The sequence below is a fragment of the Felis catus genome, chromosome B1 (assembly GCF_018350175.1).
Source record: "Felis catus isolate Fca126 chromosome B1, F.catus_Fca126_mat1.0, whole genome shotgun sequence".
Lineage (NCBI taxonomy): Eukaryota > Metazoa > Chordata > Mammalia > Carnivora > Felidae > Felis > Felis catus.
This window is the reverse complement of record NC_058371.1, coordinates 146,035,445-146,061,933: the sequence shown is the minus strand read 5'-3', so window position 1 is coordinate 146,061,933 and position 26,489 is coordinate 146,035,445. Positions and strand designations below refer to the sequence as shown.

The 26,489-nt window shown below is 35.0% G+C and overlaps 1 protein-coding gene across 1 annotated transcript in view; it reads right to left on the bottom strand.

Annotated features, from left to right (window-relative positions):
- Positions 1-26,489, bottom strand: part of ANKRD17 (ankyrin repeat domain 17) — a 164,936-nt gene that overhangs the window by 64,285 nt on the left and 74,162 nt on the right. The window contains 8 exon segments of the mRNA XM_045056229.1: positions 230-421; positions 1,452-1,689; positions 3,631-3,725; positions 6,379-6,612; positions 7,773-7,920; positions 8,166-8,313; positions 12,443-12,599; positions 18,959-19,112. Of these exon segments, the coding sequence (XP_044912164.1) occupies positions 230-421; positions 1,452-1,689; positions 3,631-3,725; positions 6,379-6,612; positions 7,773-7,920; positions 8,166-8,313; positions 12,443-12,599; positions 18,959-19,112 (1,366 nt within the window).

Below are 26,489 nucleotides of genomic sequence, written 5' to 3'. Positions count from 1 at the left end.
TCTTTAAAAGCAAAAAATAAAAAAATCAGAAATAGATTATTGCTTGAAATTAAAGCTACAGATACTTCAAACGGTAATAAGGTAAATTAGTTATAAAGTTACCACAACTTTTTACATTTTTAAACACACAATCAGTGTATCATAACATCAGAAAAAAGTTACTTGCATTATAACATTTTTACTTGGATAAATCATGTAAAAAACTCTTTCCAAATGCAAAAATGCCTACCTGCAGCTAATAAGTATTTAACTAACTCCAAATGACCCTCTTGAGCAGCTTCCATTAAAGGGGTAGAACACCCTAGTTCTATATCAGCTCCTGCCTTTATTAGAAAGTCTGCCACTTCCAGAAAGCCTCCACAGCAAGCCAGAGTCAAGGCAGTTTCTTGAGTTTCTTCTGTCTGTGCATTGATATTTGCTCCTAGAATGAAAATTCTAATTATTTTAAGGAACTCACTAATTCCAGAGATAAGCAAAAGATGATTGTTTCCTAATAAACTATACTTCAAAAATAAACATTTATATTATTTTGCTAAATATAGTGCTTCTCCCCTACTGAGAGGCAGTACAAATAAAGAAAAAGTTATTAAAAATACATCCACGAGTCTACATTTGATGCACACAGCTGGAGTAAGATTTATTCAGCCAGAAGGCACATAAGTGTGCCTATATATCTATATCTACAGATATAGATATATAAACTTTCACAGCAACCCTACAGAAGACTAAATTCAGGCTAAATTCAGGCACAGAAGGTTAGAAACTTGTGATTCAAACCTAAGAAGTGTGCTACAATACCTCTGCTTTTAAAGTTATAGCCAATATGCTTTTTTTAATGTTCCACTCCTCTTAAATTTGTCCAAACAAAAACCTTACTACTAAAAGAGATATAAAACTTGGCTACAAATATATAGAGAGATAGGAGATTACTTCTAAACTGAATATGGCTTAATACCGCAAAGTAACCATTTCACTTTTCTCAAAAGAAAAGTCTACTGTGTGCCGATTCTTTTACAGCTTCTTATAAATACATTCTTACGTTCTCCTCAAGTTCATCCTTATGGTAGGATTTCCCATACTGTGTCCCATGAAACCCTAGATATATCAAATATTTATTAATAGGTATCCTGCCCCAAGAGAAATTCTCTCAATATACCACTTTGAGAAATGTCAAATCTCATATATGCCTCTACATAATCTACACCCCTACCTCACCCCCAGTTCTCTGCTTATATTCACAAAGCACATGATGCCTGAAAAGTTCTATATTAAAGCAGTCTATTTGATTTTGTTTAGCACAGTATGGCAGCTATTTTCAAAGCAAATACGTTGTTTTTGTGACATCTTGTTATATATCGACTAGAAAGAGAAAATACAGAAACCCAGTTTTGTACTATTACAATGTTATGTTTTACACATTTATGCTTTACTGTTTTCACTGGTTTGGTTACCTTGGCCTAGAAGTAATGCCACCATTTCTTCATGTCCTTCACGAGCTGCCTCCATCAGTGGTGTATAACCTTCATCATTGACTTCTTCCAGGCTAGCTCCTCTTTCAATAAGTAAAGCCGCAAGTTCCACATGCCCACCACATGCAGCCAAAGTCAATGGTGACTCAAATGAATCAGCAGGCATGTTGACTTGGGCACCACTGTCAAGAAGTAACCTAGCTACTTCAACATGGCCATCCTAATTACAATGCAATTAAAAAAATTAAATCAGCACCATTAAAAACAATTGTTAAAAATATGAAGATTTCTCAATTACTGTACAATGGAGGTTTACTGACAATCAAATAAGAATAATAAATCTACATTTAGCAGATGAGAAATCAAGTATTAATTAAGACCTATCTGTATTTCTGTGGCATAGATGGGGAAATAGAGGTTGAGGCTATGAAACATGTAGAAAAATAATACCTTCCTTCAATGAAGAAGCTTATTAACTATTAGGGGAAAAAAAGACATTAAGTACATGAAACAAAAGACTACTATGAAATAACATCAGCACCTCATGGTATATACTTAAATGCTAACTAGATAAAGTTTAGAAAGGGAAAGTACAATTTTCGTCGAAACCTTCAAGAGAAGCAAACTTTTGATTAGGCAGGAAAAAAATTGGCAGTATTTTTTGGAGAAGGTAGAGAATTGTAAATAATGTGTTAGGGGAAAGGGAACACAATATGTAGATGGTACTTCCTTTTGTTTTTCAACATTTAAATGCCAGTAAAAATTAAAAGAGAAAGGAGTTCTATCTTCTGTCCCCTTTGCTGGTCTCCCTTTCCAACAGCTTTCCTAACTACTGGCAACTCCAAGACACTCTAATTTTTTTTTTTTTTAACCTCTAATACAAATTTTCCTTCTATATATTACCTTACAGACATTTCATCTTTTTTTTGTACACATCACACCCATTTTTACCTCTGTGCTTGCCATGTTACACAACTTTAATGCCCCATTACAATGGTTACTTTGCCTTCCTTCGGCTCAGAATTTCCTACCTCCATATATAGTCAACTCCTACCTTTCTTTTAAAGTCCAGTTTAAAACCCCATTCTCTTAGCAAGCTTTGAAATGTCGGGCCACTACTAATATCTTTCATCTACTTATAACACTTTCAGTACGTACTGATTAGGTCTACAAAATGCTCTATTTTAATTTCTTAATCTATATACTTTCTAATCTAGTGGTCACAAGGATGTTTTAAGTTCCTTATCATGGGGATATTACTGATGTGTTTTATATGCATTATACCATTTAATCCTCACAACAACCCGAGAGAAGGATATTATCCTAATTTTAACAGATGGAAACTTAAGACCTTGAAAGAAAACTCGTGTTTCTTCAAAGGATAATTTACTAAAGGAGATATTAGCACATGACAATGAAGAAAACAAAGATAACTCAGGTTTTAATTAGTTACCTAATATTTTTAAAAATTAGTAATTAAAATTTAACATCCTTTTAATAATCATTCTCTGAAGGGAAGTTGAGATAAGAAACTTAAATTCATTTGGTGCCTTTTTCCATCTTTGGCATGTTTTTCTCGTAAATCTGTCTACAATGTTACTCTGATCCATTTCTATGCCACAAATCATATACTGAGATACAAAAGTTTAAGAGGACTATTATTACCTGTTCTTAAGTACAAACTCTAAAAAGAGAGTTCTTACAAAAGGAATTAAAAGCTCAGAAAACACCATTCATATGGGGGAATTATGTTACACAAATAACACTCTAATTTCAAATTTTTCAGAAGTTACATTTTTGGTTTGATGTATTTGCTATGCTTAGTATTATATGCATACTTGTGGTTTATATTCTTCTTAATATCCTTGATCAATTTTTTAAATAGTTGCTTTTTGTCCCAACTATGTAAAACCAGCATAGTTATGGGAGACTAGGAAAATAAAAGTAGTTCTGTAAAGCTCCAGAAAGCATCTTTAGTAGAAGTTAATATTGTACAACTGGCTCTGAACACTGGTCACAATTCAGATAGCTGAGGTTCTGTTCTACGATAAATCTATAATAAACAAATCTTTGAACTCAAGAATAAGGTCCCCAACATACGCTAACACTGTCTTTATGAAATATACAGATACATTTCATGTATGTATTTCACCAGTCTTACCATGCAAGCCTCCATTAGAGCAGTGTGCATTTCATCTGTTTTATGCTCTTGATCTGCCCCTGCTTCCAAAAGAAATCGCACCATCTCTAGGTGTCCTAAACCAAAATGTGTAAGATTATTATAAGATATTTTATTATTCCAAAAAATGTAAGAAAAAGTTACAGTATTTTAAAAAGTTATATTTAACTTATAGCAATAAATTTATAAGCATAACACTAAAGTCAGCTACAAGCCACCCTCAACTGTCACACATAAATTACACAAGTGATTCTTGCTCTTCTACTTTTTACCCTGTTGCCACTACTACAACCCCAATGCAACTGAGCAAAGATGTCACTGAAATCTAAAACCCCAAATATCCCTTCTATAACCTTTTCTAAGAGCTGAGGCATGCTCTATTTATTTATGGTATGGAACAAATTAGCTTTTGTGAATTAGTTGTCTGGGATAATAATAATTGAAGTTATTTCTATGAGGAAATGTGTTTTAAGTTTCAATTACTAACTCACAGACTTTTTAAGAACAATCTGCCTGTAAATTGGGAACTATATATAAAAAAATATTTTCAAAACCACACCATTTAGTTTACACTTACGCATTTATTTAGATATCATACACACACACATACATATATGTGTACATAATATATACATATACACACACACTCTTACCCTTGTATTTACATTTATGTAGTTTCAAATAAACCATATGCTTCAGTTCAAATAAAGACATCTTACAAGTAGTTAAAAAGACAAGGACTTCAGACACTATGCAAGTAACAATAGAAAAATGACTTAATTTTTTTCCAATATTGTTTGTTAAGAGTTGCAGTCAGTGCTCAATCAGGACCAAGGGGAAGGAGCAGATGGTAAAATCATAAACAATTAAAACTAACTACAATAAGTAACTTAGCATCTGCCGTATTTTGTTTTTGCTACCTACCTCCCTCCCTTTCCTCTCTGTCATTCTCCCTTCCCAAAGATCCACATCAACGTTCAGTCTCAGCCTGAGTTCTATCCCTTCCGCATCTTCTCCTTGTCAATCTATGTCCTAGAAGACCTCACCCAAAATTAGAGGAAAGGGAGAGGGTCCATGGTTCCTTGTAAGTAGCAGAGATGTTCTCCACCAGCTCAGTTCTATATCCAGCTTCTAATTAAAGCCTGCAAGCCCCAACCTCAGACGCCCCTTGGAAAGCAGGGTGGGGCTATAAGCAAAGGAGAGAGGGAAGAGTAGTTATATGTAGCCCGGTCTCAAAGCTCTTCTGGCCAGCTGGGACTAAGTGGTAAAAACAGCCAGTTCCGGGTTCAAAAGTATTTGTGAAAAGGGGAGAGAGCCACCCAATCAATCAGCCTGTCCTGGAGAGGCTGTCCCAAGGCTTAATTCCTCTCCTCCCAATGAACATAAGCCTCTGCCTAATTACCAAACAGTACTAGGGAAGTAAGGGATCTCAGCTGTGTTTCCTAACCATCCTTACCTGAAGCTCTGTTAACACCAATCAAAAGCACTTTAGATAGAGAATATTTTCACATTTAACTTATATTTTAGTCATGTATGTATTTAAGGGTTATTTTAACCATTGTTTGTAAAGGAAAATTTTCCAGATGACCTTACACAACCTTGGCCACTCTAAAATAGAATGAAACAAAACAACACCAGAGCCAGTACTAGGGTAAGGCAATCAAGGGCCTAGGTGTAAAATTTAAGGAAGTGTTCTCTCACAAGCTTGGTGGGTGAAGTGATTCAGCCATTGAGAGGAAGTGCCTCCTTGAACTCTGTACCTTGCCTTGTAAGTGCTGTTTCTTGACACCTAATGGTCAAGATTATCACTTATTTTATGATACAAAGATGACACAGCTGCAGATGGTATGAAAGCAGACATAAAATTTGGTTTTTAAAAAGTTCCTTATTAATAGCCATTTATCTGTCAAAAAGGTAGACTTTGAGAAGTATTGGCTCTGTGGTTATCTTTTTTAGAATCTAGAATCTAGAGCATTAACTAGCTGAAGACCAAGACATTTTCCAGACAATTGTCTTGCCCTCTCAAAGGAGGGTATGTTTCTGTATTACCAATATTTTCAGGTTGATTGACATCATTTAAAATATCACATACCCCTTTTATAGTCACATATATACATATACATATACAAAGGTATGGGTACGTGTTTTTCTCACTTTCAACCAGCTCTTCCTTCTAACTTTATGAAATGTATTGACGATACTCTAGAATTGTTCTTTAGAATTCAAACTCTCTTCACACCACTTTTCATTTCTCAAATCTCCTCTAGTCTCTTCACTTTTTCTCCTTTCTTCTTAGTATCATGAGAAATAGCTTAAGAACATTCCTATTAATGGATCATTCTAGCTACTTTGATTGTATTTTCGTTTAAATTTATAGGCTAAATACTTCTGGAGTCAATAGGATTCTTTCGTGTGAACCATGAAAAATATTCTGACACAAAAACCATTAAAAAGTACAGTGCATAATTAAAATTAAGTAACTGTTTCTGATAAAACAACTGAATCATGTAACAGTCATTTTTCATTGACATATATTTATAATATTAAGTCTATATTTTAAAATTTTACATATTAAACTCTGAAACACTTTAAACCCTTTTAGGCTAATTACATACCATATTCTATTGCCACCTCTTAATTTGCTTTTTAATTTAAAAACTCTATTATATAAAATAACTGCCATCTCATGTACTTAAAAACTTTGTTTTAAAAAAATGTTTTATACCGTACCTTTGTAACAAGCTAATGTAAGGGCACTCTCTTTAAATTCATTGGAATGCGTATTAATGCCAGCCCCATTTTCTAGCAGCAATCTGGCTACTTCCACATGTCCAGCACTTCCAGCTTCCATAAGAGGAGTATGACCATTTTCATTATGGTCCTCGATACTAGCACCGGATTCCAAGAGCACCTTTACAACATCTACATAGCCTCCAGCACAAGCGTATGTAAGTGCTGTATTGCCTATTTTAAGAAAAACAAAAAGACATTAACATAAAATATCAAAATAAAAAGATCCTAATTTAGTTAGCATCAGGAAGAAAACTGAAATGGGAGACTATAATTTTAATAAATTTAGAAAATATATATCATTCCTTTCCCATTGCCTTTTATCTTACTGAAATCAACTCCCAATTCTTTCCATTTAGTATCAGGGTCAAATATATATGGAAAATAGACACACTTAACACGACTGTAGAGTTATCAAAGAACTGAGCAATTCTGAAACTAACTTTTCATATAAAAAAAAAAGTTATGTTCATTGTAACCTTAATTGGAGAAATGTTTCAGAAGCTTTATGTTGGGAGGATAATTATTTATCATATATAGGTACATCTCATACTGTTCCTTTTAATTATACATATTTGATTTCCTACAAATTCAATTATCAGTTAACTGATCAAAGCTACATAATTTCAAAAACATTCCTTCTTGATAATAAAAATCTCCTGTGTTACAGGGGGAAAAAATAAACCTTCTGGGTAAAATAATGATTTCTAAACCCCTTCCAACCAGAACCTATAAGATCATAAAAATTCTTTCAATTATTTAACAAATTTGAAAATCCTGCATGAAGATGCACAAAATATATTTTCATTTAATTTTTAGAAGTTTTATATAAATCCATCCATGCCCAAGTTTGAAGAAAAAAATAAAGTTAGTTTAAACTAAAGTCATGTCCATTGTCCATTGTGTAGGACACAATGTTTTCATAATTTTTTTTTTCTATAGGCCACAATTTAGTAACAGTAGACAATGATAGACCTGCCTTTTGTTCCATATCCTTCTTGTTTTCCCTATCCTCCCTTCCCTTCTTCCCTGAAAAATAGGAAACCTGGATTGAAGAACTATAGCCCATTTCCAAGAGGGTAGTCCTTCTAACTGGGCCAGTGTTTAATTTAATCTAAAAGAACCTCAAAAGACCAAGTAATCATCCTCAGACACAAAAGAGAAACTTTATTCGAAATATTTCTATACTTTAAATCTAATGCATACACTTAGGAAAATGTGCAGTACTTCATAATTAGAGCACTGCAAAAGCTGTACTAATGATGATTTTCATGTGACATAGTTATTACCAAAAGGTGCTAATATTTAACAAAACTGAAAGAAACATGAATAACCTGTTGAAGACTGTGCATTGACATCGGCTTTATGAGCTAGCAGCAACTTCACAATTTTGACATGTCCTCCATTAGCAGCAGCCATTAAAGGTGTAATGTCACCTTTGATTCCCCTATCTTCCACATTTGCATGCATTGCCAACAAAACCTTATGAAAGAAAAAGTTTAAATGATATTAGAAAACAATATATTCATCAAAACATGGGGAACATGTTTACGTTAACACCTACCTAGTGATTTATAGTCAGAGCCCATAACCACAACATGTATCTAACAAAAATTTGTTGAAATGAGCCTAATGGTTGAGTTTATTTTATTATTTCTTGTCAAAGTAGGCCAGATTAAAAAACAAAAACAAAAACAGCCCATGTGCTTTATTTTGATACTACAAACCTGTGCAAGCTCATAGTATCCAGCAGAACAAGCTAAACAAAGGAGGCTCTCCCCTTCCTCAGTGTGCTCATTTACGCTCCGCCCTTCAATGAGTAACTTTCGCACAGCATTTACATCTCCTTCTGAACAGGCTTCTGCCAAACTGCGGCTATTAGGGAAGAATATTATAACATCAGCATATAAAAATGTTAAAAATTACACACCATAAGTATTGGTTTTTGAGGTTAATCTGGACAGTCGTGCTAAACAAGAATGATCACTTCAATATGATCCATAAGAAACAGAAAACTGAAAATGACTCAGTTCACTAAAATCTACTCATAAAATTCACTGAATTAGAATTATCAACATTATAAGATGTTTATAGCTATGCACTGAAGTACAAAGTCCACTTTACTATCACTAGAAAAACCCCAAAATTCTAAAACATAAAATTTATGGAAAATCACATGAACAAAATACAGGTAATAATTATACTTCCTTTTTGCTTGGTCATGAGAAAACTTATATAAAAGTTAATAAAAATGTATTTAATGAAACAGGTAAAACTTATACTAATTATAAAGGTCTACTTGAATCCTTCCATCAATTAAAGGGAAATCAGACAGGAAAGTTACAAGCATATAATTTTGAGCAAATATGAATAAACGATAAGGAAATTCTTTTTTGAAGTATTTACTTATGTATCATATTTAGTCGAAATCTGAAAAATACCCAGGCGAGGCAAAAGCTAAATTCAAGCAAAAGGAAAGTAGAAAAAGTGGAACAACAGAAAATTAGACTGAGAGTAAAGTGTTTGCCCTATAAACTTCCCAAAATAATTCCAACTATGGACATTTCTAAAAAATTCTATTTTTGGATAAAATCCATCTGAAGAAAAACACTAAATCCAATGCTCTTAATTAACATTCTCTTTATTTCAAATATAAGTCAATTCTTATATCATCCTTTTCAAGGTCCTGTCACTTCTGGTACTGAAGTCATCCATGGAACCTCTCTTCTATACCTTTATTATTACTGCCACCCAGATTCAAGAACATCATGTTTAGCCTGGATTAATGGCAAAGTCTCCTGAACAGTCTCCCTGCTGTTACCTTTGTTTTCCTTCAGACTCTTTCAACATGGCAGCCTGAGTGAGAGATCTTGTTTAAAGGAAAGTATATCATGGCATTCTTCTGTTCAGAATCCTCCATTTGGCTTCTGATCTCACACTAAAAGCCAAAGTACTTACAAGATCTGTCCAGTGGTAGGGTCTCACACTCCTACTTTTTACCTCTCTGGTTTCATCACCTATTCATCACTCTTATTCTTTCCACTTTAGCCACATTGATTGGCTTTCCTGCTTTTCATAAAAAATGCTAATTAAGCTCCAACTCTAAGATACCTGTATTTGCTGTTCCTCTGGCAAGACCTCTCAGACACAGCTCACACCCTTACCAATTTCAGGTCTTTGCTAAAATGCCACCTTTTAAGGGAGGATCTCCTTGACTACTCTTAAAAATGTACCATGACTTCCAACCCCAAACATTGCCCTGGCACTTTCCCATTCAATTTTTCCCCATAGTTCTCATCATCGTGTGCCATGTTACATATTTTACTTACTTGTTAACTGTATTGTCCCCTTACCTACGTCAATGTCTTGAACAACACTTAGTGTCCTTGTCTCATAATTTCCCATTTTAAAGGACACTAACAGTCCTCAGACCCAGTGTTCTCTATTACCTTTAAACAAATGTAAGACAAATCCTTCCTACAAGACATTTCTGTGTAAGAACATCTTTTCTCTCTTTCACATGGACTCTTATATTTTCTTTCTTCCTCAGGCACCCACACCCTACTCTACTATCCCATTCAGGCTTGCATTCAGACATTTCCATATGTGTATGCTAGCTTTAAAACAAGCTTATAGGAATTACTGTAGCAACAGTTCAAATTTCAAACTTATGAGATCCGGCATATGGCACCACACTTAACTAATAAAATCTAGCATATAACATCAATGCACTCCACTATATTTCTCAAGCTTTGCTGAATAAATGATTGTCACAAACATGCTCTGTTCTTCTAATATACTCAATGCCAAAGAATCAGTGACTTTTTATTTTTCTGTTCTATTTCCTGCTTGAACTAGCCTTAATATACTCTTCAAGGTGCTTTTAACTTTCTTTCTTGACAGTCTAAACAGGCACCATATTTAAGAGAATATCAAGGGGCGCCTGGGTGGCGCAGTCAGTTGAGCATCCGACTTCAGCCAGGTCACAATCTCGCGGTCCGTGAGTTCGAGCCCCGCGTCGGGCTCTGGGCTGATGGCTCAGAGCCTGGAGCCTGTTTCCGATTCTGTGTCTCCCTCTCTCTCTGCCCCTCCCCCGTTCATGCTCTGTCTCTCTCTGTCCCAAAAATAAATAAACGTTGAAAAAAAAAATTAAAAAAAAAAAAAGAGAATATCAATAATATTACAGGGTAGTAAAACTGTTAATTAAGAAACAGAACTTGAAGTTAACAAAAGAAAGAGGGTCAATCTATGAGAAGAACAGTAAATTAATAAAAACACAAAAATCTAAACCAATGAAGATGAATACAGAGCCAAGAGAAACAGCAAATTTTCTTGTTAATACTATACAGCTTCTTTTTCATGCTCTTAAAAGATGTTACATAAAAACACTATTATACAGGGGCGCCTGGGTGGCGCAGTCGGTTAAGTGTCCGACTTCAGCCAGGTCACGATCTCGCGGTCCGTGAGTTTGAGCCCCGCGTCAGGCTCTGGGCTGATGGCTCAGAGCCTGGAGCCTGTTTCCGATTCTGTGTCTCCCTCTCTCTCTGACCCTCCCCTGTTCATGCTCTGTCTCTCTCTGTCCCAAAAATAAATAAACGTTGAAAAAAAAATTTAAAAAAAAAAAAAAGAAATAAGAAAAAAAACCCACTATTATACAAAGACAATCCCCTTTTTTTTTTTTTTTTTTTTTTTTTTTTAAGAGAGACAGTGGGTACAAGTGAGCAAGGGGCAGAGAGAGAAAGTGAATCCCAGGAGAAGAGTTGGGGAGGGATGGCAGAGAGAAGTGGGACTCACCAAAGTGGGGCTTAAGCTCACCTGACATGGGACTCAAACTCATGAACCCTGAGATCACAACCTGAGCCAAAGTCAGATGCTTAATGACTGAGCCACCCAGGTGCCCCAAAAGACAATCCTTAAATGCTATTTTTTACACTATAAACCCATATATAAAAGAATACTCCCATTTTCTCAACTGGTTAAAGGCAACTGCTAAAATAAATAAAATGGCTTCATTTTAATTAAAGGAAAACAAGCCTCTGAGTAATCAAAAAAATGTAACATATTAATAATTCTTTTCCATTTGCTTCCTTAAAGCTTATATCCATTTTTCATATATTATCCATAGTTGGTTTTATATATGAGATGGTATGATTTTTATTGAGTGAGATCACCAGAAAAACTTAAAATAGCAAAGTCACAAAATATTCACTGAGCCGTAACTATAAAGTACTATAGAAAAGAAATTGTAGGGGATACAAAAATAAAATCCCTGGGACTCACTTACATTCAAATTATGGGAACTAGATCCATGATATTTCTTGAACATTCATAAAACAAATAAATTAAAACCTTGCTATTTAAAATGGTCAGAACAGGGGCGCCTGGGTGGCTCAGTCGGTTGAGCATCTGACTTCGGCTGAAGTCATTATTTTGCGGTCTGTGAGTTAGAGCCCCGCATCAGGCTCTGTGCTGACAGCTCAGAGCCTGGAGCCTGCTTCTGATTCTGTGTCTCCCTCGCTCTCTGCCCCTCCCCCACCCATGTTCTGTCTCTCTCTGTCTCAGAAATAAACATTAAAAAAAAAATTTTTTTTAATAAAATAAAATGGTCAGAGCAATGCACATGAACTAGAAATGGCAAGACTAATTAGAAAGCATTTATTTCTTTGTCACCAAAACATTAAAAGACAACAAAATCTATTAAATAAGCAAAAGCTCTTTTATAACATGTTGGCTAAGAAGTCAGTCTTGCATCACTGGTGTCTGAGCTTTGCCACTTGTCAGCTATTTGATCTTGATTAAGTTATTTGCTTCCCTTGAGCTTTTCATGAGTAAAATGAGAGTAAAAACAAAATCCATTGCTTTAGGGCTTTATGTGAGTAAAAACGAGATATCACATATAGTATTTCACATATACTTCTATGCCATGCACAAAATAAAAGCTCAGTGAACATTAGCTACTTTTAAGAAAACGTTTTTATATCAATCACAGAGAAAATGTTCTTACTTGTCCGACTGCCCTGCATTCGCTGTGCTTTCAGCTCTCATCCGGGTAAGTGCAGCAGCAGCTTCATCCAACGCACAACTAACAGACGACGTCAACCTCCGAAGCACTTCAGGATCTGCAAAGGCTTTACCATCAGCCGTAGATAATTTGCCTATTCCTATTATATTATTTTCACACCAATATGGACACACCCAAAAGGAGAAACAAAGCAAAAGTCAAGTTACTTAACTCTATATATGTTAGCAAACAACCTTCAAATGTTACACTTGACATATATATTGTCTGCCTGGAATCTTTTGGGAAATCACTGTTCTCCAATTCTCTAATAATCTTACTCCTTCCATGTGGTCTGTAAGTGCTTGACCCTGTGACTCTCTGGTGCCAGAAATGGGTCTTTGGCCTATGCTGGAACAACTAGGAGTCCTCACTCAGACTTTTGCATTGGCTTGGTAGGACCTATATGTTCAAAGGTTACTAAATTGCTAAGATGTGAGTGATGAGCTATTTGGCCACTTTCATGACTACAGAGAAAAAAAGACCACACAAAATACGTCAATTAGAGGAGAGGAGGGCAGAGAAATATAAAGAAAACAGAGTTCTGATAACGTTATTTTAGTGCCAGGAATCAGAACAATCCCCATACTTTCGGTAGATCCCCACTTTTGCTTAAGACTGTTTAGGTGGCTTACTACCACTTGTGACCAAAAATGGCCTAACAAGACATAATAGGCCATACATACAAAAGATAACCTATATATAAGCACCTATTTATTTCAAATTACATCTATAACTTATTACATGTACTCAAAATCATATCTAAAAATCATTCAGAACACCAAAAGAAAACAAATTCAAAAGCAGAACTGGTTAGTAACCACCTGCATGAATATAATTTACTGCTTTTCCAGATATCACTACAAAGCAAATTTATCTTTAACCTTTATTATTCTAACTCAGTGGTGCTTAATCCAGGCTGCCCATCTCAGTGGAGCTTTTCAAAAATACAGATGCTAAGCTCTCCTCCATCTAAAGATGTACTAAGTAAGAGGTGGGGCCTAGGCATACATATATTTTTAAAGTGCCAAGATTCTAATGCACAGCCAGGATTAAAAACATCTGCTCCAACTTGAAGATAAACACCTAGATATTTTGGATCACTACTCCTCAACATGTGGTACATGGACAAAAAGCATTGCTGTCATTTGGGAGCATGTTAGAACTGCAGAATTTTGGGCCCGAAGATTTACTTATCCAAAACCTGCATTTTTAAAAAAAGATCCCCAACCAATTCAGAGGCACAGTAAAGTTCAAGAAGCACTATCACAGGTTTTAAAGCAAACTAATTAACTAAGACATCAATCCAAAAAAAACCACTCAAATGGTAATAGTAAACATATCCTTTCACATTGGAAGGGCTTAATAACATCATATAAGTTTGTGTTTAAATTCACAAAAATTGGGGTGCCTGGGTGGCTTAGTCAGTTGAGCATCTGACTTCGGCTTAGGTCATGATCTCACGGTTCATGAGTTCGAGCCCCACGTCGGGCTCTGTGATGACAGCTCAGAGCCTGGAGACTGCTTCACATTCTGTGTCTCCCTCTCTCATTGCCCCTCCCATGCTCACACTGTCTCTCTCTCTCTCAAAAATGAAAATAAATAAACATTTAATAAATTAAAAAATAATAATAAAGTTTACAAAAGTTTATACTTATCTCCTTTTCTTTCTGAAAAACCCAAGATATCAAATACTACATCTTATAGAACCAAAAATAATTCTGGCAGGAAACCTTTATGATTTTAGATATAACAAATGGTCAGAGCAATCAAATTTGGTATGTGTTACAATCAAGATGTGCAAGGAATAAAGACAGTCTCAGTCTGATAAAACTGATACCTACTATATAATTTGTGTCACTAAAAATAAAATCCAACCATAGTCTGAATCTGCCATAGTAGTATTTATTAAGATATTTATGATTAGTTAAGTATCCTAACACTATAGAAACCAAAGCCACAGACGCATTTTCACATGAGACAATAGCTCCAATTTTTTAGCCAATTCAGACCAGTTATATAACAATTATTTGTCAATAACAGCAAGAGAACTAGGGAAGAGGATATATCTGGATTAGTAGAAAGTAACCACTGCCTTAAAAAGAAAGAACAGTGAAAACAAAATATTCCATATTAAATTTTTATCTTCTCATATCTTCATAAGTAAAGATAACCATTTTAGTAAATATAACTATGTAGGAAGTAACCTAAGATATAAATGGTAACCCTTCAAATAACACACTGATTGAAAATGAATTCATTGTAGCTACTCTGGATTATGATGATCCTTTTTTTACTGGTCTAATCCAGTTATTAAATATTAATCAATGAAGATCAAAGATCAGAAAAGATGTGGTCAAATGATTCTTTCCCAATTCTAACATTTAATCAACTGAACAACAGAACCATGTCACTTGTGACCAAAAATGTCCTAATAAGACAGTATAGGCTACATAAAATACAGAAGAGAAAAAGTACATTGAAAAATTACCTACATTTCTGATTTTAAGATAATTATTTTCTCTTTTTTCCCTAAGACTTACTCAACCTAATTCCCACTTATGAAGACAAAAAAAAGAAAAGTAATGGACTTAGCAGAACAGAATAAACAGAAACATAGATATCAAAAGAGAAACAAGGTGATCAGCCCATCAGGACTCAGGCAGTACAGGTCCCAGATACAGGGGTAAGGCTTGGGTCATTATACAGAGAGACTAGCTGAACACTGTGAGAAGCAGTCAAACACTCAAAGACTCCATTCCCAAACAGCACAGCCAGATGATTGTTCTCTATAGAAACCAACCAGAAAGGCCCAGGATTAGTAGTCATTAGATACAGATAAGAAAGAGACGTTATACTAAATGGAAATGAAGATTAAATAAGTGTATGCATGTCAAACAGTGAGATCCTCAGCCTCTTCCCACTCTAAGCTCCCAAAATTCAGGTAGCCAGGTTTATCATTCACCAGACAAAAACTGGTAAATGTCTCTGTCAAAAAATTGAAAAACCCCAGAGAAAACACCTAAAGATACTGACATTTGGGGAGTTTTCAAAGAAATGAAAGGGTCTCTACCAAGTCACTGTGTACATTGTAGAATTACAATGTTCCCAAGATTACCCAGCTCTGGTGAACTCCCTCTGTGAACTCACAGTCTTGGGACTGTGGATTTGATAGCTTTTATCCCCATGATTAGGTTACATAATGTGGCACAGTTGACCTAAAGACAGGAATATTATCTGAGTGAGACTGACCTTATCACATGAGCCCATGAAAAACAAAGCTTTTCTAGGCTAGTTGGAGAAAGGGAAATCAGAGATTCTTACCATTAGAAGGATGCTACTGTGCTGGCATGAAGATGGACTGGGCCACATGTTAAAGAATGAGGGCAACCTCAAGAAGGTAAGAGCAGCCCCAGCTGACAGTCCACAGGAAATCAGGATCTCAGTCCTACAACTCCTATCAACAACAATAAGCCTGAAAGCAGATTTTCTCCTACAGCCTATAGATGAGAACTCTACTCATCAGCAGATACCTTGATTTCAGCCCCTGAGACTCTGGGCAAGAAAATCTAGCCACACTGTGTGCCCATATGTCTTATTTACAGAAACTAAGGAATAGTAAATGTCATGCCACTATGTTTAGAATAAACTGTTGTGCTGTAATAGTAAACCAATTATATAATATATATCATTTACAATATATAATAAATACTGCATAGTGAAACCCACCAGTTGACAAAACATGCACATATACCTGCCAGTGTAGCTTTTTATGGCTATGCTATTGACTAAAAAAAAAAAAACAAAAACAAAAAACAAAAAAACAGACTTTTTTTGTAGAAAATCCGAATGTAAAGGGCAGCCAAAATATTCAAAATGTGAGCAAAATTTTAAATGCCGAAAATTCTAATGATATGGAGAAGGAAGACATAGGAAAAGTTGCAGAGATAGCAGACTACTATAAATAAGTGTGGCATTAACTTTCAGAACTGCAACACCAGAAATTAGGAGACAATGGAGTAATAATTTCAATAGTCTGAAAGTTATTTTTACACTAGAATTCTATATGTAGTCAAACCATCAAGTATGAGGACAGCATCAAAGGCACTTTCAGGCAGAATCAAAAACTCTTATTTTTCAGGCATACTTTCTCAGGATACTTAAACCATGATCAATCTCTACACCATGAAAAATGAAACCAGAAGAGTGGTTCTGTGATACACAGGAAATACATACACCATGAATAACTGTTCATGCCAAAGCCAAAATGAATTTGAATCTGGTCAAATATCTGGATCTGAATTCCGATTTACAGGAAATACAACATGCACAAGTGCCATAAAATGAGTCAAATAAAATCTATTTATTCAACAAATAAGTGGGGGGGGGGGGGAGAGGAAGAAGGAACCTGTTAACAATTAAGAACTCAAATTAACTTGAAACTTTAACATGAAAAACACGTATAATTTTACATACAAAAATATGTAAATATGAAATAGGTGAAGGAGACTAAGAGTACACTTATCATGATGATCACTGACTATGTACAGAATTGCTGAATCACTGTATTGTATACCTGAAACTAATATAACACTACATGTTACCTATACTGGAATTTAAAAACTTATACAGAAAATGAAAAATTTGTTTGGATCCTAATTTAAATAAACCAACTAAAAAAGACCATTATGAAACAAGTGGGGAAATCGAAACACTGACAGGGTATTTGGCAATAATGATGGAATTAGTATTATTTTTTTCTTTATATGCAATGGTATTTGGTTATTTTTTTTTAAAGGTCTTAATTTGCAGTATATACTGAAGTATTTATATATGAAATTATATAATGCTTAGTTTGCTTTAAATTAACATGGAGGGGAGAGGGAGGGGATCTCAGCAGGGTGGTAACAAATTAAGATGAAACAAGACTGTCCACGCACTGATGGCTGTTTAAGCTGGATGATGGGTATTCCCTCTGGGTTTACATGTAAAATATTTCATTTAAAAAAAGAAATAAAGGAGAAAGGGAGACGAGAAGAGGAGGAAGGAAGGGAGGGAGGGGGGAGGCTAGCTACTGTAGAAAAAAACGGAAAAAATGGTAACAAATACAGAAATGAGAAAATGAGCCAACTATTAGTATCCTATGAAAAGGAACCTTCCTCCATTAGTAGTAACTCCTTTCATCAGCTGAAATCTACTTTCATGTAGCATTTTTCAATCTGGTTCTGCCTCTTGGGAGCACAAAAACAAAAACAAATATCCCTCTTATATTCAACCTGAGGTTTCCCATCTTCAGGACAAACATTCTCTTTTCCTCTTACGACACATTTTCAAATAATTTCACAATTCTCATTTCTCTCACATAAATTCCCAGAGCAACACCAAATTTCTGGCAAATGCTAACATTCTGTATCAACTATTCTGTACAAATAGTTTTCTATCTTCCAGAACAGAACCTTGCATGTGCCCCTACTATGTTTTCATTTGTATTTGGTCAAGATCCCTTTAATAATCCATTCTATAATTTTACTCAGGATAGAAATCAAATTTAACCATGAGTGCTTCAAATATTTAGATGCTGTGTTACAAGATATTTATTGAAAGGATTACCAAATAGTAGTAGGTTGGTTTTATGCTATATAATAAAGTAGCAATTTGCATGTACTGCATGTACACTGTATAGCAAATCAGGATGCTAAAAAAATGATCAATTAAGGTTCACAATATATTTATATACACTTTAGAAAAATTAAAGTGGAGGGAAATCTGGTTATTTATGGTTATTTAAAATGATCATAGAGGGGCGCCTGGGTGGCTCATTCAGTTAAGCATCTGACTTTGGCTCAGGTCATGATATCATGGTTTGTGGGTTCAAGCCCCATGTCAGGCTCTGTGCTGACAGCTCAGAGCCTGGAGCCTGCTTCAGATTCTGTGTCTCCCTCTCTCTCTGCCTCTCCTCTGCTCGTGCTATCTCTCAAAAACGAATAAATGTAAAAAAAAATTTTTTTAACAATCACAGAGATTTAGAATTTTTCCTTTATATTTTATATATATGGTGCCAAATCTTTGACTATGTATATAATCTCTAATTAAAACACTGCTCTTATGGGGTGCCTGGGTGGTGGCTCAGTCGGTTGAGCGTCCAACTTCAGCTCAGGTCATGATCTCACAGTTTGTGGGTTCGAGCCCCGTGTCGGGCTCTGGGTTGACAGCTCAGAGCCTGAAGCCTGCTTCAGATTGTGTCTCCTTCTCTCTCTCTGCCCTTCCCCTGCTCATGCTTTGTCTCTGTCTCTCAAAAATAAATAAATGTTAAAAAAAAAAAAAATTAAAAAAAAAAAACAGTTGCATGTTCTAATGACTGAGCCATCCAGGTGCCCCTAATCATAGTAGTTTTTATTAGATTTATATGTAACTTTGGAAAATTAGATAGATCAATTACATATGTAAAGTCTGCAGACCTACCTGCAGCTTCTAGTAAAGCTTCCAGTCTGGCTTGTGTTTCTGGATCTACTGTCCTGAGGTCTGCACCATCAGCAGTACCTGAGAGGAGCAACTTGGAAGCCGTTTCCAGCATTGGATTTTCCAAATCATCCTGATCCAAAATGAAAGACTCCACCTAGAAAACAAACACAAAAAAAAAAAAGGAAGGAAGGGAGAAATGAAAGGAGAAAGGGAAGTGGTAAGAGAAGTAAATAGAAGAAAAAGGAAGAAGAGAGAAAAAATATATTTTAATGTAAATATCATGATAAATACAATCCTAAATAAATTCAAGCGATAGATAAGCCCACTGTTTAAAGGAGAAATTACATTTGTAGAAGAACTTAAGAATGTGCTACTCATATGCAGGTCTTTTTTTTTTTTAACTAAAATTAGGTATTCTTTTCTATTTTAATTTAATGGGGCAAGAGTGAGATACGGGTAACTCTGAGGACTTAGACTGTGAAACCTCTGACTTTAGTAGAGGACCTAAATCAACTGTTCTTAAATGTTTTGCTCTAAGGACCCCTTTACACACTTATAAAGTACTGCACTCTCAAAAACTTCAGAGAAGGATTAAATATATTAATATTCACCTACAATATCAAAAAAAAATCACATTTGTTAATATCACCACTGGTTTTATCAGAAAAGTTTTTAAGTACTATAAAGCCCAGGCAAATACAATTTAAAATTCCAAGTTGTGCTTAAAAGCTTAATCTTATCATTGGCAACAAATACTGCCAAAAGTTTTCCTTAAAGTGACAAGCTCATTTCCATCATTTCTGATGAGAACATTTGCCAAATACCCAAGTTTGGTAAGTGTACTGTGTCCATCAGTTATATTTTCTAGTAAAAATGGCATTTCGTGAAAACAAGAATGGCTAATTCTCCTCACATCTCAAAAAACAACAACAACAACAACAACAACACAGAAGTGCTTTATGTGTACCTCCCATTTTGTCACAAACAATTATATTAAAAGGACATGTATTCAAAGGTGCAAATTTCACAAAATTAATAGTTATTGCTTTCCCCAGATTATTTCTAAGGTGAAATTGGCTTTTTTTTGTTAACTGTGAGTACACAGAAGAATAAACGACACTAGCACAATTTTATGCCATTGCCTTGACTACAGTCCAGCAGTTTTACCTACCACTGCTTTTGCATCATCAGTGCAAATGTCAATAGAGTAAAAGAAGCAAATAACATCTCAGTATTGTTATGAAATAGTTCTGACCTCTCTGATATCCTGAAATGGTCTCTGGGACCCTGAGGGACTATGGGCCCACTGAGAACCAGTAATATAGTAACATATACCAAATTCAATTTTTTAAAATGTAAAGAATTAGAATATAGCAAACACCTAAGACAAGACATGGGGAAGTCTTGTGATCTCCCTTACCATTCTGCTACTTACAAGTAAGTACTGAGCTATATTCTCCTGTTTGCTGATAAAAAGTTGATAATTACTATATAAAATATCAGTAATTTACATATTTATTTCACAAATCTAAAGTACTTCTAACGCTAATAACTAAAATAGAAAAGAAATTAATAATCTAGAACACAATTATGCTCATGCCTACTATCTAAATGTAAGAAATATGAAAAAACCGTAAGCAATAAATTTTTAGCCATTATAACATCAGAAACTGATGATCAGAAACTGATCTTTAAAAATCACCTATCTAATAACCAGGAATAACTGCTATATTTAACCAACACATATTTAATACTGAATGTTAATCTGGGAGGAAATAATATGTTTCTCTCCAAATTTCCATTAGATTAACATAGTTTAGCATGATTTCAGATTTCTAATGCTTCAAATACAAAGACACTGAATACTCTGAAAATAATCTCTGTAAATATTTGAAAAATTTCACAAAATTTTGCAGTATATTAACTTTAGTCAATCAATAACAACTGTTAAAATGATAGGGAGTTAGGAAAAAAACAAGATTATATTCTTTTTAGTTGTAAATTATCCTTTAAGGTAGTGGTATAAGCATAAATGTTATATTTTAAGAAGTAGACTTTTGGACACAATTTAGCCATAGCAAGTTGTGATTCAAAATTATAGCATAATAAAAACTATGTCTTCTTATCTTCAATAAAGGCCAGATGAGTCTTTTTAAATGTTTAATTTGTTTATTTTTGAGAGAGAGAGAGAGAGAGAGAGAGAGAGAGAGAGAGAGAGTGGGGGGGGGGAGGGGCAGAGAGCGAGTGAGACACAGAATCTGAAGCAGGCTCCAGGCTCTGGCTGTCAACACACAGCTCAATACGCGGCTCAAACTCATGGACCGTGAGATCATGACCTGAACCGAAAGTGGGATGCCCAAGCAACTGAGCCACCCAGACACCACCCCCCCACAGATAAGTCTTTTTAAAGAAAAAGTTGTTTCCCAGTGAAATTTTCTGTTAAAATATCTACAACTTTCCAATCCAATGGGAGAAGACAAAAGAAAAACAAGGAAATGAACATGGAAAAATGAACATAGGTAAAATAAACAAATGAAAAATTAAATAATATTTCAGACTAGAATTTTAGAAAATAAAGTATCTCAAAGAGCAGTGCATGATTAAGTGCCAAATAGAAAGTATAGATCAGAGGTATTAAAACTGTTCAAAGACATACTGCTTGCAGAAAGATAAATATGAAAAGATTTTGACCAAAATAACAAATTTATCTAAGACAACAGAAAAAGGAATGTGGCACTGGTAGACAAGCATAAAACTTCTATTTTCTAGAACAGAGTATTTTACTGTAGGGAAGGTCAGAAAGTTAGCTCACAGAAGGTATTAACTTTCAATCAAAAGTGATTTTCTGACATAAAGTCCCCTATGCCACGCTGTTGCCCTAATTGAGCTCGGTGAAAATTTATTAAGAAAAATACATTTCAATCTCTTCATGACGGTATTAAGTACAGAAATATGTTTTCGGGGCATTGGGATGGCTCAGTTAGTTCAGCGACCAACTCTTGATTTTGGCTCAGGTCATGATCCCAGGGTCTTGGGACTGAGCTTGGGTTCTCTCTCCCTCCCTCTACCCCTTTCCCATGCTTGTTCTCTATATTGAGTTAAAAAAAAAACATTTTTTAAGAGAAATATGTTTTCTTATTGGTCACAAACTTCTCCACAAAAGTTGATTTTTAAGTCCACTATTCTTACTTTGTGAAAATCTTGATAAGTTAAAATATAGATTTTTGGGGGGGGGGGGGTGGGGGAAGATCATATGAGCAGGGGAAAGGGACAGAAGAAGAGAAGAGGTGAAACAGAGAGAGAGGGACAAGAGAATCTCAAGCAGGCTCCATGTTCAACGCAGAGCCCGACACCAGGCCTCAATCCCACACACACACACACACAAAATTGTTTGTTTATCTTTTGGGAGCAAGGGAGAGAAAGCAAGCCAGGAAGTGGCAGACAGAGAGAAGGGTAGAGAAATCCCAAGCAGGATCCACACCCTCAGCACAGAGCCCAATGCCAGGCTCAAACTCACAAATGGTGAGATCATAACCTGAGCCAAAACCAAGAGTCAGATCCTCAACCAACTGAGCCACCCAGGTGCCCCTATATGTAAGATTTTTTTTAAAGGCACTGGGGAGAAAGAAAAGAATAGGAATGGAGATAGATATCCCCCCAGTTCGAGATTAATGAAGAAGAAATTAATTCAAAGGACACTGTTAGGATCTAAAGACCTAGGTACCAACACTGGTTCAGATGCTACCTGTGCAACCTAAGCAAGTCTCTCAGCCATCTCTAGATCTTTATTCATAATGCATTTTTTTCATAAATGTATTACATGTGTCTTAGTATAATATTTATTGCCTTTCTAAACTCCATGGAAAGAGGAACTTTGTTTGGCTCACTGATACATATCCACCAACTGGAACTATGCCCATCTTATTGTCAGGACTCAAATAATTCTTGAGTAAATAAAAGATGGTTTGGGGATTCTTCACCTTCAGATTCCAAAAGGCTGTAGTGTATTTGGAAAGGGGAGACGTAGTTAGAAAAAATAAATTTAAAGGTATATCTTACAGATATTGAAAAATCATACATAGGGCAACATTAAGTAACAGGTAGGGCAAAATGCTCATCATTGGCCAACAGTCTTTGTGCGGGAGATACTACTGTTTAGTTAGCAGTAGAGGAGATGCAGAAATGTGCAAAATCAACTCTACTATCTAGGAACTTATTTCTTTAATGAGAGAGCCAAAGTATGCACACAAATGAACACTATTACAGGGTAAAAAGTACAGAAGGGAACGGGAGGAGGAAAAACGCTGTAGGAAGTAGAAGAGAACTTCCTCCCTTAATACCAATTCCTCTTTCCTCAACTGGAAAGATTCTTCTACTACATTACAGAACAACTGGAGAGAGACTGACATAGGGGATGCAGTCATAAAAATACAAAAATAAATAATCCTTTATTCAAAGGTCAACTGAGTTATGAGCATATTCGGCTCTACCATGTCCTGAGCTAATTCAGATTAAAAACTAAAATGTGTTTTCCCATTGACCTTACGCATTTTTATTACATTATTTCCATAGCAAAAAAGTTCATTTTGAACCACAGCCAAGTTCTAGAACATTAAAAATGGCCTGAATAAGAAATTCACATAGGGACACCTGGGTGGCCCAGTTGGTTAAGTATCTGACTCTTGATCTCAGCTCAGGTCATAACCTAGTGGTTTGTGGGTTCAAGTCCCATGTTGGCCTCTATGCTGGCATCATGGAACCTGCTTGGGATTCTGTATTTCCCTCTCTGCTCCTTCCCTGCTTACACACACACTCTCTCTCTCAAATAAATAAACTTAAAAAAATTAAAAGATAAAAGAAATTCACATAAATATTTTGAAACATTTTTTGTCATAGAATTTTTATTTACTTATTTATTTTTTAATATGAAATTTATTGTCAAATTGGTTTCCATACAACACCCAGGCTCATCCCAACGGGTGCCCTCCTCAATACCCATCCCCTACCCTCCCTCCCTCCCACCCTTGAAACATTTTTTTAAATGAAATGTAAGATAATTTCCATGAAGAGGGGAGAGATAAAAGGAAAGGTAGGTCCTTATTAAATTTATTCTTTAAAGGAAATAACTTGTCAAAGTTATTAATATTCAAAGCATGACAATTTTAAGTTATATTTAAACTATTTTGGATATATTGTTTTCACTAGCTGGATATTTTATGAAATGGTGTGTGTACATCAAGTTCTTGTCTAATATAAAGATCTATCAAAATGCAAGGGCCTTAGAAATTACCAGGTTCAATTCATTGTTACAGATGAGAAAATAGAAGCACAGGACCCTCACTTAAATAGCAGGTTTCTAAATATCTAGCACAAAGAGACCAGTTATCCAATTAACTAGTTCAATATTCTTTCCACTAGAAAATTCCATGCTGGAGTAAAAGGGTTTTTTCACTCTGCTCTAAAAAAGCTGACTTTAAGTTCTATATTTAGGGACAAAGCTGTCACTACTTGAACATACTGTGTAATTACTGATATTAAGACAACTAACATTATATGCCCCTGAGTTATGCAACATAAAATACACAGTATCTCCTATGAAGTATTCTTGCCCCTCTGAAAACAATAATCTAATAGAGCCCTCAGAAATCATTTCTAGTTTATAAAAATTAAGGCAAAGTTAATGGAGCTAGTTAAATCATTGTTTCTCATTCTTGGCACTATTGACATTTTGGGCTGGATTATCTCTGTTGGTGGGGGCTGCCCTATATATTTCAGAATGTTTAGCAGCATCCCTGGCCTCTACCTTACTGGAGGCCAGCAGCAATTCTACCACAGGTTGTGACACCAAAAAATCTCCAGACATTGCCAAATGTCCCCTTGGAGGAAAAACAAAAACAGACAAAAAGACCCTGGGAGGTGAGAAGCTGAGAACCACAAAGTTAAAGTAGTAAATAAATAAATAAATACAGACAGACAGACAGACAGACAGACAGACAAAAGTGAAATGTGGAAAATGTTTATTGAAAAAGGCAGAGAAAGTAAAAATGAAGAACTGCTCTAAATTAAAGAGACTCCAAAGACATAACCAGCAAAATAATACAAACCTTATGAAATTTTTGTAAGTTAAGAAATCTGAGTATGAACTGGATATTACATAGTATAAAGAAATTATGGTTAAGTAAGAAAACACGCATCTTTTAGAGATGCATACTACAGTAGCCATATACAGGAATAGTTCTAGAAATGTGCCATAAAAATATTCAGGAAAAAAAGTTGTGTGGCAAATTCTTGATAACACTGAATCTGAGAAAAAGGTTTATAGTGACTTTATCATACTTGTCTCTATGCTTTTGTGCAAGTTAAAGCCTTTTGGTTTTGAAAGATTAAAGATGATGCTTTAATCAAAAGAAGTTGCTTTTGTTTAAAAAAAAAATCGTTATTTAACAGTACTACTATTTATTTAGATTAACAAGGTAATCAAAATTCTTTTTTACTTTCTCATATGCAAATAGTTAACAATGAAAACCAAGGTCTTTTAATAAAGGTCAGGACTTGAGGATGTCTGGGTGGCTCAGTCGGTTGAGCATCTGACTCTTGATTTCGGCTCAGGTCATGATCCCAGGGTCGTGGGATCAAGCCCCATGTCAGGCTCAGAATGGAGCCTGCTTAGGATTCTCTCTCTTTGCCCCTCTCCCCCACTCATGCTCACTCTCTCACTCTCTAAAAATAAAAATAAACAAAAACCCAAAAAACAAAAAGGTCAGCACTGAAGGAATTTGCTTATACCATTAATGGTACTCCCAGTCCTTTTATACTAAAACACAATGCCATATAAAAATTTGGAAAAGAAGAGCCATCTGGCCAAATTGTAAATATTAGCATTACATTTCAAACTAACTCCTTATCAAAACAGATAAATTATCACTGCTATATTAAAGAGAGAAGTCCATCTAGTAATAAACTGATATTTACTCCCCAGAATAAAGATATAGTATATTCTGATTAACTAGACATCAAATATACCAGTTCCATCTGATTTAACAAATATTCACCACCAATTACATACAATGTGCAAAAAGCAGTAAGGCAGCCAAAGGAGAAAGGAAATACAAAAATCATTTTATTATAATCGATGCCTTCCACAAATATACAACAGAGAAAGGCAATTCTATGTGCAAAGAAGTAACTATGCCAAACAAGATTGAAAAACAGTACTAAATAGACACTAATATATCATTATATAGAGAAAGGAAAAAACAATTCTGAATGAGAATGGTTAAAAAAAAAAATAATGCTTAAGGAAGAGGAGGCCTTTCAATATTGTGCTGAGAAATTCAGAATTCATATGGTAGGTTACTGAAGGATTTAAGTATTAAGATAACCAATTTTTAAAAAGATGGTTTTGGACAGATGGGACAACAAAGACAAATCAATTAGGAACTTACTGCAATACATCAAATGAAAGACTATGTGAGGTGAGAATGGGAAAAAGAGTCACTCTCTGAGGATAAAATACTTTAAAAAATGAGAA